General features: G+C 46.4%; 1 protein-coding gene across 1 annotated transcript in view; it reads left to right on the top strand.

The window, feature by feature from the left end:
* The window catches only part of frem2b (FRAS1 related extracellular matrix 2b), a 77,031-nt gene that overhangs the window by 46,542 nt on the left and 12,024 nt on the right, over positions 1-18,465 (top strand). Inside the window, exons 7-13 of the mRNA XM_031573042.2 lie at positions 10,951-11,100; positions 13,250-13,459; positions 13,716-13,913; positions 14,968-15,132; positions 15,479-15,661; positions 16,027-16,157; positions 16,610-16,765. Of these exons, the coding sequence (XP_031428902.1) occupies positions 10,951-11,100; positions 13,250-13,459; positions 13,716-13,913; positions 14,968-15,132; positions 15,479-15,661; positions 16,027-16,157; positions 16,610-16,765 (1,193 nt within the window). The remainder of the gene's footprint in view (positions 1-10,950; positions 11,101-13,249; positions 13,460-13,715; positions 13,914-14,967; positions 15,133-15,478; positions 15,662-16,026; positions 16,158-16,609; positions 16,766-18,465) is intronic.

Genomic DNA, 18,465 nt, shown 5'->3' with positions numbered 1-18,465 from the left:
ATTTGAATTTATTATGCTCCAGATGGAGTGGCTAGTGCTGTTGTGATATGGTTTTTAATTGTGCTGCTGACCAGTGCTTCAAGCCTCATGGGATTTAGAGGAGATTCCTTATGTAACCTGTGTTGTGTAAACAAGCATAGTCCTGCACCGGACTCGAACTTGCACCCTCGGTCACGGGGAGGCGGGGAGTGTTACCAAGGAGGCTTAAGCCCATGGGTGCTAGCGTCTGTCGCTAGCACGTCTTATGAGGTGTTGAGGAGTGAGGTTTACCCACTGTACAGCACTGTACCCTCTGGCTACCGTCACACTCAACCCCCCCCCCTCCCCGAAATCTCACTCCCATCCGAGTCATGTCACCAATGTAGTCTGCGGTGTGTAGTAGACAAGCACGGTCCCGCTCCGGACTCAAACTCGCAACCTTGGGTATGGTCTCTTTAGGTGTCAAGGAGTGAGATTTACTCACTGCACAGCACTGTTACACACACACACACACACACACACACACACACAGAAACTACAAAGAGAGTTCCAAGTGTAGGTACGTAGAATTATATGCACTGTGCAGTCATAGTCTTTGTAAGAAAGAGCAGAAGGGAAGAAATGTAGTGTTAGGCAGATTTTAAAGTGTGTGTGTGTGTGTGTGTGTGTGTGTGTGTGTGTGTGTGTGTGGTGTGTGTGTGTGTGGACTCATAGTTGTGTGTGCCTGCGTGTGTGTTCAGGTGTGTGCTTTGCAGCGCCCGTGGGGGTAGCCCATATCGCACATCTCCAGGGTGTGTCTGGAGGTGATTCTCTGGCATATCTCCTCTCCCCATGCCTCTTTGTTTAACAATACCTCCAGGGCTTGCCTCCCTATCTCCACAACCATCACACACACACACACACACACACACACACACACACACACACACACACTATCTCTCTCTTTCTCTCTCTCCCTCTCTCTTTTTCTCTCTCTTCCCCCACGCATTCCTTCTTCCCCTCGTCCTCTCTTTCTGTCACACACACACACACACACACACACACACACACGCACACACACACACACACTTACATACACACACACACACACACACACACACACACACACACACACATCGATTCAAGGTACACTGGAGTTGAAAGACCCTCCATAATCGCTGAATCTTCATTTTTAAAGGCATCACAATCCCTTTTGAAGAGGGATAATTGGGGTGATGCAATCTCAGGCTTCCCTTCCAGGGTGCAATGGAAGAATTAATTGAGCGATAAAAAAACTTCCTTTCGAAGATGTGTGTGTATTGTTGTTTCTTATCTGAGGATAATTGAAGTGGTCCGAGCAGGGCTTGATAATGTCCACCCTTTCTTCCGGTGGCCCAAAACACAGATCCCACCTTTAAACTCCTCTAAACACAAAAAGTGCGGAATCGGGAGGAAAAGATAATGGAATGTTCTAGAGTGGAATATTCTTCCGCTCACACTCCACTTATCTCCCCAAACAGGTCCCCCACTTGGAGCAATTGAGCGTGCCCACTTGAATAAGGACCACCCTCCACTCTCTTGTACGCCGGCTATATTTGTTTTCATCTTACTGAAAGTACACACACAAAAACACACACACACACACGCGCACATTTGAGTTTACACTACACCTCCATGTATATAGACACACAAGCGATGCTTGTTTTCAAGATGACTGGTGTAATTTTACTCATTAGCCGTACTCAGGGGGAGGCCATGCTGGAATGTAAACGAACTCCTAGGCGAAGCACAAAAGCATTCGGTCCATGGACAGAACCTCCACATTTCCTCTTTTCGTTTGTACTTTTGTTGACAGCTACTGAACTCCTCTGTTGAGTTAATGATCCTCTGACAAGCTGACAAAACCTAGACTTCCCCCTGCCTTAAAATGCCACTACAATATTTATGAAACATGAACCACAAACCTGAGAACATACAGTTCATAGTAAATATTTCTTTCTGTCTGTCTTTCTATCTATCGATTGATCGTTAGATTGATTGATTGATCAATCCCTTTTTTTTTAACCCTCTGAGGCTGTGAAAACATCTTGTCCTGACACAAGTCTAAGTTTGTTCTCAGGTTGTCCTCCTGTGGGAGCTGCCACAGGCAGAGTGTGTGAAGCGTGAACGCTCCTGGCCCACTCCCCGTGTAGTAGGAGCAGCGTGCCAGGGATGCTTCCTCTCCTCACTTTCCTTCAGAGTAACAAAAGATTCTGTGCGTGTCAAACTTTGACCCCCCCCCCCCCCCATCCCCCAAATCCTCCCTCCCTCCCGCCACTTCTGGGTGTCCGGGGACAGCTGTTGAACCGTTGAGTTGACGGGTCGGGGTTTAATGGGGGGGCGGACTCGTGTCTGCACCAAATACTGCTGACATCCCCGAAAAAATACTGCTGAGCGTTTCGTGGCGCTCTGTCCATCTTTTCAACAAAGGCAAACTGAAACAGTAGACAGGAAAATCTCCACCGGAAGGTCAAAAGTCAAACGGAAGAGAACAGGTTCCTTTTAGGATTTGATGATGTGAACGCCACCTGTGCACTCCATGTTTATAGACCTTGCCACCATCTTGAAGGCCGAAGATTTGTTTACTTTTAAACCAAGAGTACAAAACTTTATCCCAGTAGTATGTTAGCTGAATGCCAAATCTACATTAGCATTGCTCTCAGTTGCCTCTCAGAAGAACTTCTAAGAGGAATTTCTTTCCCTTCTGTGTTTTATGTGTGTGTTTTAGGGCTCATAAAAACACAACAGCCTTATAAATGAGCCCAGGCCTTAGCAGGAGGGCCAGGTTTCCTCCGAGCCGAGAGAGGAGTAAATTGGGCAGGGATCTTGCGCAGATTCCCTGCATACCCTCCCCACTACAATTACACACTTGAGAGTCCATTTTGGAACAGGGGTCACGCCTGAACAAAGCCCAGGGGTCAAGAGTGTAATGCCCCCGCCGCTAACCTTTCCAGTCTGACACTCCTGCCCACATTCAAAGCGCTGCCTGCTCTCACATACCCCGGGGGATGGAGGGATGGAGGGATGGAGGGAGAGAGGGAAGGAGGGGGGGAGGGGGCAGTGCTAGGGAGATCTACAGCCTCTGTTCTTTTCATGTATGAGGAGAGGTGTGTGTGGGTTTGTGTGTTGAGCTATGCTTGAATCTTCTTTGTATAGATTTATGTGTGTGTCTGTATGTGTGTGTCAACATGGCCCTGTGTTTGGCACTTGTAGTACTGCTAATATGAGCGTTCTAGATGTATAATGTTTGTGTCTGTGACTAAATGTGTGTATGTGTGTGTGTGTGTGTGTGTGTGTGTGTGTGTGTGTGTGTGTGTGTGTGTGTGTGTGTGTGTGTGTGTGTGTGTGTGTGTGTGTGTGTGTGTGTGTGTGTGTCTATGTCTGTACATGCATTCTTCACCCTTATGATATCAGCCTGCCATAGCTTTAGGGTGGCATGAAATAAGACGCATCCTCTCCCCACACATCCTCTAAACCGCTCAGGGATTTTGCAAGGAAACACAATTGGTTTCAGAATGTAAAATGATCCCCCAGTGGAGAGGGGCGAAACCCAAGACCCCGCTGGCACTCTCCACTCTCCATAGAAATCTGCCATTTCCTGCCAAATGATTCACTTCAGAGTCTTCTACGTGAAGTTACCAGGACCGAAACAGAAACAGCAGCCTCATTAAATGGCCAAGCAAAGGGGCCCCTCATTAACTCCATGTACACCCTGCATGCTATGATCTGAGATGTTGTTAACACCGCCCTCCTTGTTTTTGCTCATGAATGACAGTCTGAAGCCTCTTAGCCTTATCGCTTGGCAAGACGATCCTGTTTCATAAGGGTAACTTTGTTTGGCGGGACTCAGAATGGGGGGGGGGGGAGTGGGGGGGTACAGACGCAGCCCCCTTTCCTTTGTGTACATTTGTTTACTGTTCTTATCATATGTTCCGTCTGGGGGTCTGGAGGAATGGAGAGCAGAGGAGGAGTGGAGAGGAAGACAATAACATTGCCTGAAGCCACGGCCTGGCACTCGTCACCGTGTTATATACCTGAAACCCGATCGACCTCATTTCCCTCTTTTTTTTTTTCCCCCTCAACTAAAAAAAAACATAAATCATGCATGATGTCAGCATAACTTGGTGCCATGTTCCACAAACCACTGGATCTTGCGTGGGGTGAGATAGTCTGACTTGAAGACTAAGACAAGTAAGGGAGTCGGAAAAATAGCAAGCAATTGTTTGTCAGTGTGTGTGTGTGTGTGTGTGTGTGTGTGTGTGTGTGTGTGTGTGTGTGTGTGTGTGTGTGTGTGTGTGTGTGCGAAAGAGAGCGAGGGAGAGATAGAGCATGTGGGCCATGTTCCCTGGTATACAGGTGTCAATCACAGTGATAGATGTGGCAAACCTGTATGCCGAGTAAGCACGGCTTCTCTGGAGTTACTAGATAATTGTGTGTGTGTGTGTGTGTGTGTGTGTGTGTGTGTGTGTGTGTGTGTGTGTGTGTGTGTGTGTGTGTGTGTGTGTGTGTGTGTGTGTGTGTGTGTGTGTGTGTGTGTGTGTGTGTGTGTGTGTGTGTGTGTGTGTGTCTCTTTCTGTGTGTGAGAGCCTGCTTCCTCTTCACTCGTGACACAAATAGGCCAATGGCAGTCATAGTAGAGCTCAGAAACTAGCATTATTCAACCTGCTGTGTCTCAAGTCCTGCTTGTTCAAGGGGTGGCTGTGTGTGTATATGTGCATATGTTGTGTTCCACAGAGGGGGAGAGAGAAAGAGAGAGATAGAGAGAGAGCAGTTCATGTGAATATGTGCAAGTTCAGAAGATAGTGTGTGGGTGCAGACTATTGCATGAGTGAGTGTGTGTCTGTGGGCAATTTTGTGTTTAAGTACAAGTGCGTGCGTGTCTCTGTGTGCGTGTGTGTGTGTGTGTGTGTGTGTGTGTGTGTGAGAGTGAGCGAGAGTCATGTATGGAATATCTGTGTATGTGCATATTGTGTATGCTTGTACCAGTGTGCTTGAGTGTGTGTATATATACATATATGTGTGTGTGTGTGTGTGTGTGTGTGTGTGTGTGTGTGTATGTGTGTGTGTGTGTGTGTGTGTGTGTGTGTGCGTGGGTTTTATTTTCTCTGCGCTGCTGCACCTGTCCCTGTCTGTGAGGGGCTCTGAGCGGTGGCTCCCCAGGGTGGGCTGTGGTTGCAGCAGCTGCCCCTCTGCCCTGCCCGCTCTGGGGCCTGTGTTTGTGGGACAGGCCAGAGGCCCCCAAGGGCCACAGAGACAGGGTTATTACACACACACACCTACACACACACACACACACACACACACATACACACACACACACACACACACACATACTTGAACACACTAATTTGTTTGTGTGCATATATTTCACCGCTCTCAAAGATATAAATAATAACCTTCACCTATACACCCACACGTCCACACTCTCACACACACACACACACACACACTCAACAAAATACATGCACACACACATATGGATACATTCTCCTTCACATCAAAAGCCCACCAAACCCAGAGGCGCTAGTCATTTCGAGCATTTAATCTTGATGTACAACCGGCTCCCTCTTATATTTAAGAAGTGCTGTCCTCTGTGATATTATCAGGAGAGAACTGAGGACCTACCCAGCTTTTAAGACGTGGCATTCCCCTTCATCAATCATCTCTCAGTCCACTCAAGAACAGACACACACACACACACACACAGAAACACCAAGAGGCACACATCACTCATCTCTCTGCCCACTCAAACAGACATGGGTGTGCACATGAACCCACACCCCACACACACAGACACACACACACAGACACACACACACACACACACACACACACACACACACACACACACACACACACACACACACACACACACTAGAGTTATGCTCTTCCCACAATGAAAAGTATTCCATGACCTCCATAGCTACCCGACCCCCCACCCCCCCCTTCCTCAACAACTGCGTATTAGCTCGTCTGCTCGTTGATCTGCTGGTGATGACTGGAGAGCGGTCCTGCCCTCTCATGCCACGGTAATTGCTGTTTAATGCTCGCTGACGCGCCCGAGTCTCCATGTCTCTATCCGGGGCAGGGCAGGCAGGCAGGCCAGAGGTGGTGCCGGCTGGGCCGTAAAGCAGCGGAATGCGTGCGCTGGCAGATCTGGGCATGTGGATTTACAGGCTGATGTCACCCACCTGTAAATCAACAACAAGTCAAGACCTCAAGATGTCATTACAACCCAGTTTTCACAAGGTTCAGAGCCCGTCTGTATGTTATATTTAGGAAGTGGTCTGTGTGTGTGTGTGTGTGTGTGTGTGTGTGTGTGTGTGTGTGTGTGTGTGTGTGTGTGTGTGTGTGTGTGTGTGTGTGTGTGTGTGTGTGTGTGTGTCAGAGAAAGAGGGGGGGGACGAGAGATAGAGAGTGAGTAGGTGCACATACTGTACATTATGGAGCCTATGATTTAAGGCCCGTAACCGGGACGATGAATAGCGACTGATGCTTCTTTTGCAGATAGGAAAAAGGGGGTCGTTGAAGCATGCATTAACTCAAACAGCCGTGTCTCTTTGATGTGGGCCCATTATGGCTCGGCCTCGTTAACATGGTCGTTATTGAATTCTCTCTGGTCGCGGTCGGGGACGGGGGAAGGTGACGAAGCAGCGGTGGGCCATTAAAGCGGGGTGGCTCTGTAGGGAGGGAGGCTCTGACCTGTGGGAGTGTGATGAGAAGTTCACGTGTGATCAAGCAGTCACCATCAGCACATCATCACAGCCCCCTAGGAACATCTCTGAGTGGCTCTTTTTGGATTTATTCTGTCTCTCTCTCTCTTTCTCTTTCTCTTTCTCTTTCTCTTTCTGTCCTTCCCTCTGTCTCTGTCTCTCTCATTCCCTCTCCTTATCTCTGACTCAATCTCCCATAAATCTTATCTCTTTCATGCATCGGTGCTCCCTTTTCCCCCCAAAACAAGACATTGATATCAAATAAATGGACGGCTAGCTTTATACTGTACATGCAGTAAATAAGATTAATCTGTGTCCTGATCGTTTAGCGCTCGTTGTTTGTATAGCACCAGGCTACATGATGTAAACTCTGGACTTGACGCTGAGCTCCTACTTGAGGGGAGGCCTTTTGCCAGGGGCACCGTAAAGTACGAAAGGCTTTGCACCAGATTGATGATGCGGCACTCTCCGCAGAAGTGGGATTTGCTGCTGAGAGATCTGCCGTGGCACGGGGTGATTCATGATGTTGATTTAAGGAGAGCGTATCAAACTGACCCCGGGCCTGCACCAGAGAACCTCGGTGAGAAACGGATTGCTTCTATTATCAGCCGCCGGTCCGCTTTTAATGGACCTCTGAGCTCTTGGAGGCCAATGCCAAACGCTGATGCATTACTTTGGCTCTCCCGGGCGGAGGAAGAGATGGCAGACTCATGTCTGTTTTGACAGGGAGCCTCCACGAGATGGAGGGAGTCCATTCAAGAAAGTGCTAAGAGTATGGGAAAATGTGATGGGGGGTATATGGAGGTGTCTAGCCAGGCTCTCAAAGTGCCAGTGTACATGACGAGCTGCTGCACCCGGGGACAACACTCAGTAAAGCTGGGACGTCTCCCTATATTGCTTTTTTTGTTGAGTTCAGTGGAGTGGCCGTATAAAACAAGAAGAAACACAACAATAAAACAAGCTCGTTATGTTTATTTCTTAGCTTTGAAATGTTCTGATAAATCACTCACGAATGAGCAAAAAGGAGAGAGAAGAGAGAGAGAGAAGAGAGAAGAGAGCATGGGAATGATCTTGAGAGAATATTCAACAGATCTGCACCTCAAATGTTTCCCCAAAACACATTCTGAAGGAGCCGAGAGCTCACTGGTGAAGAGGTTAATTGTGTGGGTCATCTATCTTGCTAGTGTTTCAAATTAGCCCAGGTGCTATCAAGATAGCGACGTGACCAGACACATGAAATGAGGAAGCTGTAACTGCCAAGAGTTTCTGTCAAAACAAAGAAACGCAAATTGCATTTATTTATTTAAGTTTAAGGTCAAGCTTAGGTTTAGTAAAAACATAAATCCGGCCTGACCTGTAACGGTAAGGTGTAATTTTCTCAGCAAATGTGCTCCTTGGGGAATGGGATCCGCGTGTGTGGTGTTGTTAGCACGTTGCAGCAGGTGAGGCGAGACGATAGTCCCCAGTGCCACCATGCAGGTAACCCTAGACAGACAGGGGCAGATTAGTCTGGAAGCCAGGTGAAGGGGTTGAGGGGGCAGCGCTTTAGCTTTCAGTTAATGAGCCATAACTCCTTGAAGCTCGCTGTTTGTTTGCCGTGCAAATGAACCTTATCTGATTATTAGAGTCAACTATGAACACACACACACACACACACACACACACACACACACACACACACACACACACACAAACACACACTCATTCACATGCACTCCCTCTCCCTCTGACACACACACACATTCACACACGCGCGAACACAATAACAACAACAAACCACTCACACCAGGTTCCCTCATTGCTAAGCCCAAGCAATCAGGGCCTGTTACACTCGCTGCTGAGGGCATCCTAATGCCTGCAGTGTTTGATTCGTCTGCAGATTCAGATACTGCCAGCGCTGCCTTCTCGGACCCACCGCACGTGTCAGCAGGGCCGTCTCCCCTACCCAGATGAAGGGGAACTGTGTTTTTTTTTTCCTCTGTCCTGTTTGTGCTTTGTAGTATAATTAGTGCTTCCAGCTGAATTTCTTATCTTTTTTTTGCACAGCGAACAGGCAGAGCCTCAAGGCTATGCCCAACAGTCATTTGCCTCGAGTTGTAATTTGACTTGCAGAAAGAAAGATGAAAAAAAAAAAAACAGAAAGAAAAGTTACAGTTAACACACACGGGAGTAAGAGAGTGCATTGAGTTGAAGCAAGAGATGAGTGACTTGACTCAAGATCATCTGAAGTGCACTTGAGAAAAGTCCACACATATGAAGTTTGGTCCATACGGCCTTTGAATAGGTTTGAATTCTGTGATGGACCATATGCAATCTAGACGGGAGACAACATGTCATATTTTATCTGTCTTTTTTTCTGACAGAAACCTAAAAGAATGCTATACAGTTAATGACCACCAGATCTCCTTTCATTGTGAGATTGAATCCCCCTGAAGCTTCACATGGTTACAAACCCATAACATAAGCTGTCACTGTGCATTCTTCTCCGAAACAATAGGTGTATGTGTGCTCCGCAGGCGGTGTGTGTGTGTGTGTGTGGAGTTGACCTCCTTTGTTCATCCTCAGTGCTGAGGTCACGTCACCTGTTGAAACCGAATCCTCCCTCCCAAGACACAGAATTGAGGAATGGCTCGTCCAGAGCGATGCGTGTTTATTTTTTCAGCGTTTACCCAGACTTCCTCCCCGGGGGATGTCAAAAAGCTCCGGGGAGGCTAACCTTCATTCAGCACCCGTCAGTCTTAGACGTTAGCGTTAGCGTTGGCTGACAGCTCGTCCCTGGACTTAAGAAAAAAAAAGACGAAGGGGGGGAAAGGGAGGGGGGAAGAATGAGAGGGAGAGTTAGGAGTTAACGCCAGCCTTTACTGTGGCAGGAGCCGGGGATGGGAGGCTGGAGATGGTGGGGGGAGGTGCGTGACAGCGGAGGAGTCAGGCTGCGGAGGAATTTCAGCACTAATTGCAGTCAGACAGGCCCGGACTGGCACTTCTGTCCTGACTTCCTCTACACGACCTGTCAAGCTGGAGAGCACGCTCTCTCACTCTCTCACTCTCACTGTCTCGCTCTCTCTCTCTCCCTCTCTCTTTCTTTGTGTTTCTTTCCCTCTTGCTCTTTGTCTTTATCTCTCTTCCTTTCTCTTTTTTTGACAACACACACACACTCTTTCTCTTCTTGTCCTTCTAGCTCTGTCTTTCTATCTTGCTCAAACGATCACTCATATACTCATACACTTTCTCCCAACTCTCCCTCAATGAGAACTATCCCTCTATATATCCCCCCTGGCCCCCACCCCTCTCTCTTTCTCTCTCTCTCTCTCTCTCTCTCTCTCTCTCTCTCTCTAACCTCCATCCACCACTTATTTTCCCTCTAAGCCTGAATCACCTGAAGGAGAAAAAAAAAGAAAACGAAACTCCAGCAAAATGGAGTTATGCCTCAAGCAGTAAAGAAACCCTAAAGCAGTGTTTTATGTATGCTGTACGTGCTGTACACGTGTAAAACAACCATGGAGCACCTCAATTACAGCCCAGGAACCAGTGCCAGTATATGCCCACACAAATCCACTCTACCCACACGCACTCTCACATGTAATTATACCTGAGAGGACACAGAGGCTACAGGATCGTCAGGCCCGTTTCCATCATACTTACAGATCCCAGATCAGCCTAACTGCATGACGGAGGCTCTTTCTTTTCTCAGTGTGTGCAGGTTGGTGAATAGTCACATTTTTGGAGATGCTGACTGCATCTTCTGCTCGCCGCTCTCCTTGGAATATGGTTAACGGGTGAAACGGTGGAGAGTGAACTCTTTGTCTCTTTGCCCTTTTGTTTTCTTCTATTATTTGATCCCTCCTCTTATAATTGGTCTTGTTGTCTATTCTTATCACGGCCTATTCTCTTTTACCTCTTTTTAAGTCTTTTGGAGTTTTCACTGTTATTATCTTAAGTTTGTTTTTATAGATTTGATGCCAGGTATCGATTTCTTGCCACTTTGAAGCACTCTAGGTTGCTGTTGGCGGCACAATCTGATCTATATAAATAAACCTTGCTGTTTCTTGAATTCAATATCCATGAAAAGTTCTTTTACCTTTGGTGATAAATAGGGTAGCCCTGAGCTTGGCAGTAGCCACGGATAACAGTATTGGAAGATAAGGATCGCCGGTATCCATTTGGTATGGAAGCGAAATGCAATAACCTTATTTCAGTATAGCTCTGCCGACTCATATTTTTTTCCTCTGTCTGTCCACAGCGCCTGTTTTCTACTTTGGTGATACGGACTACCATGTGGACGAGAGCGACGGCTATGTGGAGGTGCGGGTGTGGAGGACGGGCACGGACCTCTCCAAGGTGGGCACGGTGACTGTGCGCTCACGGAAAACTGATCCCGTGTCAGCTGAAGGTAAGGAACTCCCAAGCCAAGCTGAAATGTTCATCAAGCAAAATATCACATCTCAGTGGAATTCGCTCTGTACCGACAGCATTCTGCTCTACGTTTGGTCTTGGAAAGTCTTTGATTTCTTGTATAGCCGTTTTTCAATTCAAAGAACCTTCTATTGCCAGCAACACTCTTTGTTCTCCTAGGGGCAGTCCTAGCTGTAGATAGCTACAAAGAGAACACCTTTCTAAGGTCCATCAGAAAGATCCCACTTCAAAGAGCTCTGTATAGAACAATTCCTTAATGGAATCGAGCAGAAGAGTGCGAGACTGCAGCCTGCTTACTAGGAGAGTAACACCAGTCGTAGCTTAAGAGACTGTGGTACCCATAGCTAAACGCTAACCCTATAACCATGTCTTTTCTGTAAAGCTAAGGGCTCTATAGAATTCCTATCTGTAAATAACAGTCGAAAGGGCATTGTATTGTGTTGCTCACTGCCTTATTTAGATCTGAACACAACTCTGATTCGGCTGCAATGAATTCTTCACCGTCTCAGATCAATAGTGAGCTTGTTATCAAGGATGGAGTGATGTGCACTAGAGACGTGACACGTAGAAGAGGGATGCCAGTGCCAATAACACGCGTGCGGCAGACTTCATAGGCCTGGGGCTGAAGTTTGCCTTGAACAAGCGGGGAGAGAGGGGGGGAGAGAGAGACAGCGAGATAGGGAAATAAATTACAGAGGAGTAGAGGTGAAGATACACAGATAAAGAGAGGGAAAGAGTGAGAAAGCGAGAGAGAGGAAGAGGAGTTGATTGAGAATGAGATAGAGGGGGGGGGTGGTGTAGAGATATGCTGAGACTGAAAGAGGGAGAAAGAATCAGGAAAGGAGGGAGAGTGTGTGTGTGTGTGTGTGTGTGTGTGTGTGTGTGTGTGTGTGTCTTACTACTGACTGTGTGTGGGAGGTTTTGGGAGGTGCAGGTCTGGGACCTGCTCGGATTGTGAGGCTTCAAGTGCAGCGAATTATGAATTATTGAATGATTGACTGTGTGTGTCAGTGACTCAGTGTGAGTGTCAGTGTGTGTGTGTGTTGTGTGTGTGTGTGTGTGTGTGTGTGTGTGTGTGTGTGTGTGTGCGTGCGTTTGTGGGTATGGAAGGTTGTTGATGGAACAGGGCTGGGGGACTGCGGTTGGATTTCAGGAGCATCTAGCTCCAGCAGAGGACCTGGGGGGGGGGGTTTGCTTTTCACCGCTGCTCCCTGCCTCCCCTCCCCTCCCACTCCTCCTCCCTTTCACCACTGCAAATATCAAATATTGTTTCTGCACTAATCTAATCTCTGGCGTCTGGGGTGGAAATCCAGTCTCCCCGCTGACATGCTCCCCTGGCCACCGCAGACACACAGTAGATTTGCTGTAGATTGGACGAGGGGAGGAAGTCATCACTAGGGCCCCTTCCACAGAACCACAGCAATGAATAATCTGACCGTGCCTGCAAAAGATAACATGCGTCCTGCTGCATTGGCCTTTACACTCGCAACAAATGGAGGGTCATGAGTTTTGTGTATCTACAGCAGGTGAGAAAGCAAAGTTAGCTGATGGCTGCGCTGGTGTCAAATTGGGCTTATCACTATGAACAGGGATACAGAAATGCCACTCTATCTTCCCACTGATGGAAGGCACTGGCAGGAATAACTGAACCTGTCCCCCGCTGATAGCTGTGAACTAGCTGCGACCGGTTAACACAAGAAACTGAGCCAAAAATGAATTATTGAGAAATGATGAATATTTCATAATTGCTTTACTAATTAGTGTTGTGACTGTCATTTCAGATCGTCCTGCACTTTTATTGACCCTCATTTGTAGTGTTGATGGCAACTACATTACATTCGGAAGCTGATTTTAATTAAAAATGTAATTAGTGCAGCTAATACAAGGGCAACCAGAGAACTTTGTTACTGTTGCTATTAAAATGTATGCTCCTGAGCAAAAATGGAACAATAATGAAATATGTGGATAAAATAAAGCACTATTTGTGTAAAATTTCATAAACTTGCGAAAAAGGTATAAATATATATACAGAACTATGGAAAAGACTGTGACAGTTAACAATGCAGCTCCTTGGGGTGAGAACTGCATTAGATTGATTTATCACATGATTGGTTTCTCCCCTGCAGCTGGTCTGGACTACGTTGGCATCAGCCGGAACCTGGACTTCGCCCCTGGGGTCACCATGCAGACCATCCGGGTCACCATTCTGGACGACCTGGGCCAGCCGGTTCTGGAGGGGCCCGAGAAGTTCGAGCTGGTCCTGCGCATGCCCATGAACGGCATCATGGGAGAGCCGAGCAAAGCCACCATCTTCATTAACGACTCCGTGTCTGACTGTGAGTGCATGAATGCAGTTTTGTTAAGACGCAACCAGTCCGAAATTCTTTCCATTTCCATCACACTGTTTAGCTGATAGGTCTCTTAATCCATTTCACTGATACTTTTAGTAAGAGGCAAACAATATACATATATACAGTATATATATAACAATATAGATATATTATCCGTCTCAATCTAACCAGTTGAAGCACTAATACAGTGGAGCAGCAGTCCGCATTTTGTTAACATTCCAACATCCTTCGTTTTCCCTAGTGCCAAAAGTCCAGTTCCGGGATGCCATGTACATGGGCAACGAGAATGACGGGCACATCTCCGCCCTGGTGTACCGCAGCGGCGACATCAGCTACAGATCCACCGTGCGCTGCTACACACGTCAGGGCACTGCCCAAGTCATGATGGACTTCAATGAGAGACCCAACACCGTCGACTCCACCATCACATTCCTGCCAGGTGAAACACTCACAAGCTCTCACTCCCAGATCTAAGCGACAGTGGTACAGGAGGTAGAGAAGTCGTTTAGTAATCAGAAGGTTGCTAGTTTGATTCCCTGTCGAAGTGTCCTTGAGCAAGGCACTGAACCCCTAATTGCTCCTGATGTGCAGTGTGCCATCAGTGTAAATGTAAAATGTGTATACATTGTAAGTCGCACATATGTAAGTCGCTTTGGATAAAAGCGTCTGCTAAATGACTAAATGTAAATGTAAATGTAAGCTCTCTATTACAGAGACTTATTTCAACAGGCTGAACAGTGCCACTGGGAGTTTTATTTGATGTCCTAAAATGGCACTCAATGTTTATTAGTAATGGTTTTAATAATTAAAGTTAATGAGAACACAGTGGAGGCTGGGATGGAAATGAATCAGGTGTGAACCCTCTGTCTACATAGGTGTCACAATCTGTTTTTGCTGACGACACCCTGCTGTTTTTAATAGGATCCGACAGTGGGGTAATTAAAACTTTGAAATAGAGTTGTGGTAGTGTTTGGACCACTGAAAATCATTATGTCTGTTCCTTTTTCTCAACTTTGCTGGAGCATGCTTAGCCTAGCATGCTCCAAGCATTTTCGTGTGCCCGGGGAATTTAGTTAGAAGGGATCTTTGAACAGCAAGAAAATGTATCACTAAATGAACTTAGCACCACTCTCGATCAGGAACTGGAACCGCTTACGTTAGAAATGTACATGATTGCACATTTCAGGCTGATTTTGTCTACGGGACGAATGGTTGACGTACAGACTTAATCTGTTCTGAAGAGTTTGTCTATATTGATCACACCCACCGAAAACACAACTGAACCTAAAGCACTTGAGCCTAAAATGGAGAGGGGTCAATCAACACTAGTCAACATGTATCAGCAAGCACCTAAGAGCGAGTTAAGAGCCGCAGTTTGGTAAGATCTTTCGGATGGTAAAGCATTGTGTCCCTATTTACCCTAACCTATGCCTCTCTCTCTCTCTCTGTGTGTGTGTGTGTGTGTGTGTGTGTGTGTGTGTGTGTTTTCTCAGATGAGGTAGAGAAACCATGTGTGCTTACACTGGTGGACGACACGGAGCACGAGGAGGTGGAGGAGCTCAGGCTGGTCTTGGGGAGCCCGAGGAGCGAGTCTCCTTTCGGGGCTTCCATCGGCACGCAGAACGAGACGCTGGTCAAGATAAAGGATGACGCTGACAGTAAGACATTCCCCAGATAACCCCTCAAGCCATGTAAACATCCACAGCAACCCCTCCCACACAGACCTGTTACACATGATGGACACTTTGAAATATTCATTCAAAGTAAGCGTGGCAGTTTTTCCGTTTTTTAAACTGCCTTGCGTGCCTGAAGCTATCTTTTACAATGGTCTTCTTGAACTGAGTTAATTACAGTTTTCAAATAGTTTTGAGGTCTGGTTACCATCTTCATGTTGTATCACTCAGGGATGGATGAACAAACATGCTTAGAAAAACATTGTGATCTAGGTAAGCACTTGTAATTGTGTGTAATGTAGTCTTTTGTCCTCCTTTTGTATGAAATCAGAGGCCATTATCAAGTTTGGGGAAACAAAGTTCAGTGTGAGCGAGCCCAAGGTGGCCGGCCAGGTGTCGGTGGTGAAGATCCCAGTGATCCGTGTGGGAGACACATCCAAGGTGTCCGTGGTGCGCGTGCACACCAAGGACGGCTCTGCATCCTCGGGGGAAGACTACCACCCAGTGTCTGAGGGTAAGGGTGCCATAACAGGACATACTTAACTGAAAACGTTTGAAAAGAAATCTGATTTTGACAGTGAGTTGAGGGGTTATGGAGCCCAATTTCCACACAGGTAGCATGGTGGTTGAGACTGATGCAAATTTAATGAGGGAATTACGCCTCCGTAATTTGTGCTAATTGCATGCAGCCTATTCTGACAGCCGCTAAAGGCTAATTAGCATTTCTTGAGGAAAAATGTCACACTTCTCAGAGAAAAATGCCACTAAGCTCAAAGCAGAAAGAAAAATATATTCTTTATTTTTAGTAAGCGTTAATGAACCAGAGGGGTCATTGAAGGCACTTCTTCACAGTTACTGCATGGCTCTTGTACCTGACAGATGTCGTGTTCAGAGCGGGCGACACTCAGCACTATGTGGAGGTGGAGATCCTGTACGACAGCGTGCGCGAGATGAGGGAGGCCTTCACCGTTCACCTGAAGCCTGACGAGAACATGGTGGCCGAGACACAGGTGGGCGCAAGAACCTGCTGCTAATTTCTGCTCCTCGTGTAGCCATTCCAGTCACCAGTCACAGACACATTTGGAGCTGTGGTGGACATTTTTAGACCCGGCTATATATCCCTTCCTCGTTATTGTGTGCCAGGCAGCCCTTCAACTCACACAGAGCTCCGAGTGAAATCTTCAGGCTGAGTGCAAGCGTGGAATGAGACCTTGGCAAGAGTTTTTATGTTTTGATTAAGAAGCATTTCACCACTGCCTTTAGTATTAGTGGGTGCTTTTTATCCAAATTGATTTACGGTGCCTTGATGGTCCATCTTTGGTATTTTTTTCACTGTTCAGTACATTCAGTCTGGCCTGTTTGGCATTCATTAGTGTTGCTGATTTAGCATCCTCTACCACTTGTAATACTGTGGTATCAGTGGCACAATGTGTTTTACCCTGTTTCTGTTTTTTTACCACAGATGAACAAAGCCATCATCTACATCGAGGAAACCAACAGCATGGCGGACGTCACCTTCCCCTCCGTGCCCATAGTGGTGTCTCTGCTCCAGTACGATGACACCAGCAGGAGCAGGGATGCCCTCCCGTCATCTGGATATCCTGTGGTCTGTGTGACGGTAAGCACCTCAGATCCATGGCCAATCATGTCTGTTCAAATAGTTAGATCCTACGAGTAGCATGAACTCTCTGTTGACTAGGTTGTGTTCAGTTAGTTTAGTTTAAATGTCTATCAATGTCTGGCATGTTCATATGTAAACCAGCAGAACCAGGTCACTCTATACAGATAAACGTATACAGATAAAAAAAAAACAACATCAAGACATTGGGCCTCATTCTCGAACGCAGTTAAGAAGAATTTAAGAGGAATTTAAGAGGAATTGGATTTAGGACAACATTTGGCATTCATGAAAGTTTTCTCATCTGGGATTGCTCTGAACTTCAGAAAACTTTCCGAACTCGAAATAGCAGTCGTAACTCGGCCAGAGTTTTCTCAAATGCGATTCCTTAAAAAACCACAAGATGGCCCCGTGGGCCATCTTGTGGTTTTTTGAGGAATTGCATTTAAGAAAACTCTCCGTGTTAATGAATTTGTGAGAAATCGTTGGTGATTGCGTTCACATCAACTCTACAGATCCTCGGATTAAAGTATCATTAACAATTACGTTTCACATGTAGGCCTATAGTCATGATTCTACGAGGCACCGTGATGTCATAAAATAAATAAAAGGACTACACCGGAATGCTGCGCTCGTCTAGTGAGCGTCGTTTGGCACTGCCGTCTGTGCAAGTACGGCAATCCAGAATTTTCAAGTAGTTCCACGTTGGTGGAACGAACTGCCTAGCACTACCAGAGCAGGCGCGTCCCTCTCTACCTTTAAGAAGCTTTTGAAGACCCAACTCTTCAGAGAGCACCTCCCTTCCTAACTGGCACTTCGACTAGTGCTTAACTTGCACTTATAGCAGTTACATTCCTGCACTTCGTTTTTATTTCCTATTTCGTTTTTCTATTACTTATGTAAAGTAGTATTTATTGTTACACTAGGTCTCTATTGCTCGTAGCTTGACTGTTCTATCCCTTGTACGTCGCTTTGGACAAAAGTGTCTGCTAAATGACTAAATGTAATGTACACGAACACTGCAAATGTAAGTGAATAAATAAATAAGCACTTAAGTCGATTCCGACTGCACACGTCACTACGGTTGCGTGCCCTTATAAGGAGCTGGCAGGGCGTGTATGTATGCAAATTCAGGAGCACGAGAACGCGCTTTCAATTTAAGAAAACTCTTCCGGGGGAGCACAGCCCAGAAAACTTCTGCTGCGTAGGACCACATTTTCAAGCGTGCATGAATTTGGCGGATATCTTTTGCTTACGTTGTTTTTCCGAAGCCCGTAAGAAACATTTCAGAAGAAACTTCAGAAAATGTTCGAGAATGAGGGCCATTGTTCGGTAAGTTGTTTCTCGCCATTTAATTCATTATTAAACTTTACTGTTGGGAAGTCAGCTCCTCTTTGTAGCCCCAAAAAGATCCCAAGGTCACAAGGTCATCCGATGCCGTTCATTTTCTTTTGTCAATAATGGAGCTATCACAAAGAGAACCTCTGAAAGAATACCATTGCCTGAATGGATAGTATGTAACATGAACATTTCAGAGGAGAATTGGCGTCTCTTGAAATACAGAATTCATAAACTAAATACATTTTTGAAGAATGTTGATCGATAACAACACGCTCCCCTAACCAAGAAGCAAACAAGCATACTACCACTACGAATTTAAATCATTAATGTGAATTCATGAAAATGGGCCACGCTGTACA

The sequence above is a fragment of the Clupea harengus genome, chromosome 9 (assembly GCF_900700415.2).
Source record: "Clupea harengus chromosome 9, Ch_v2.0.2, whole genome shotgun sequence".
NCBI lineage: Eukaryota > Metazoa > Chordata > Actinopteri > Clupeiformes > Clupeidae > Clupea > Clupea harengus.
Note: the sequence above shows the minus strand (reverse complement) of the source record. Positions and strands in the feature narration are given on the sequence as shown.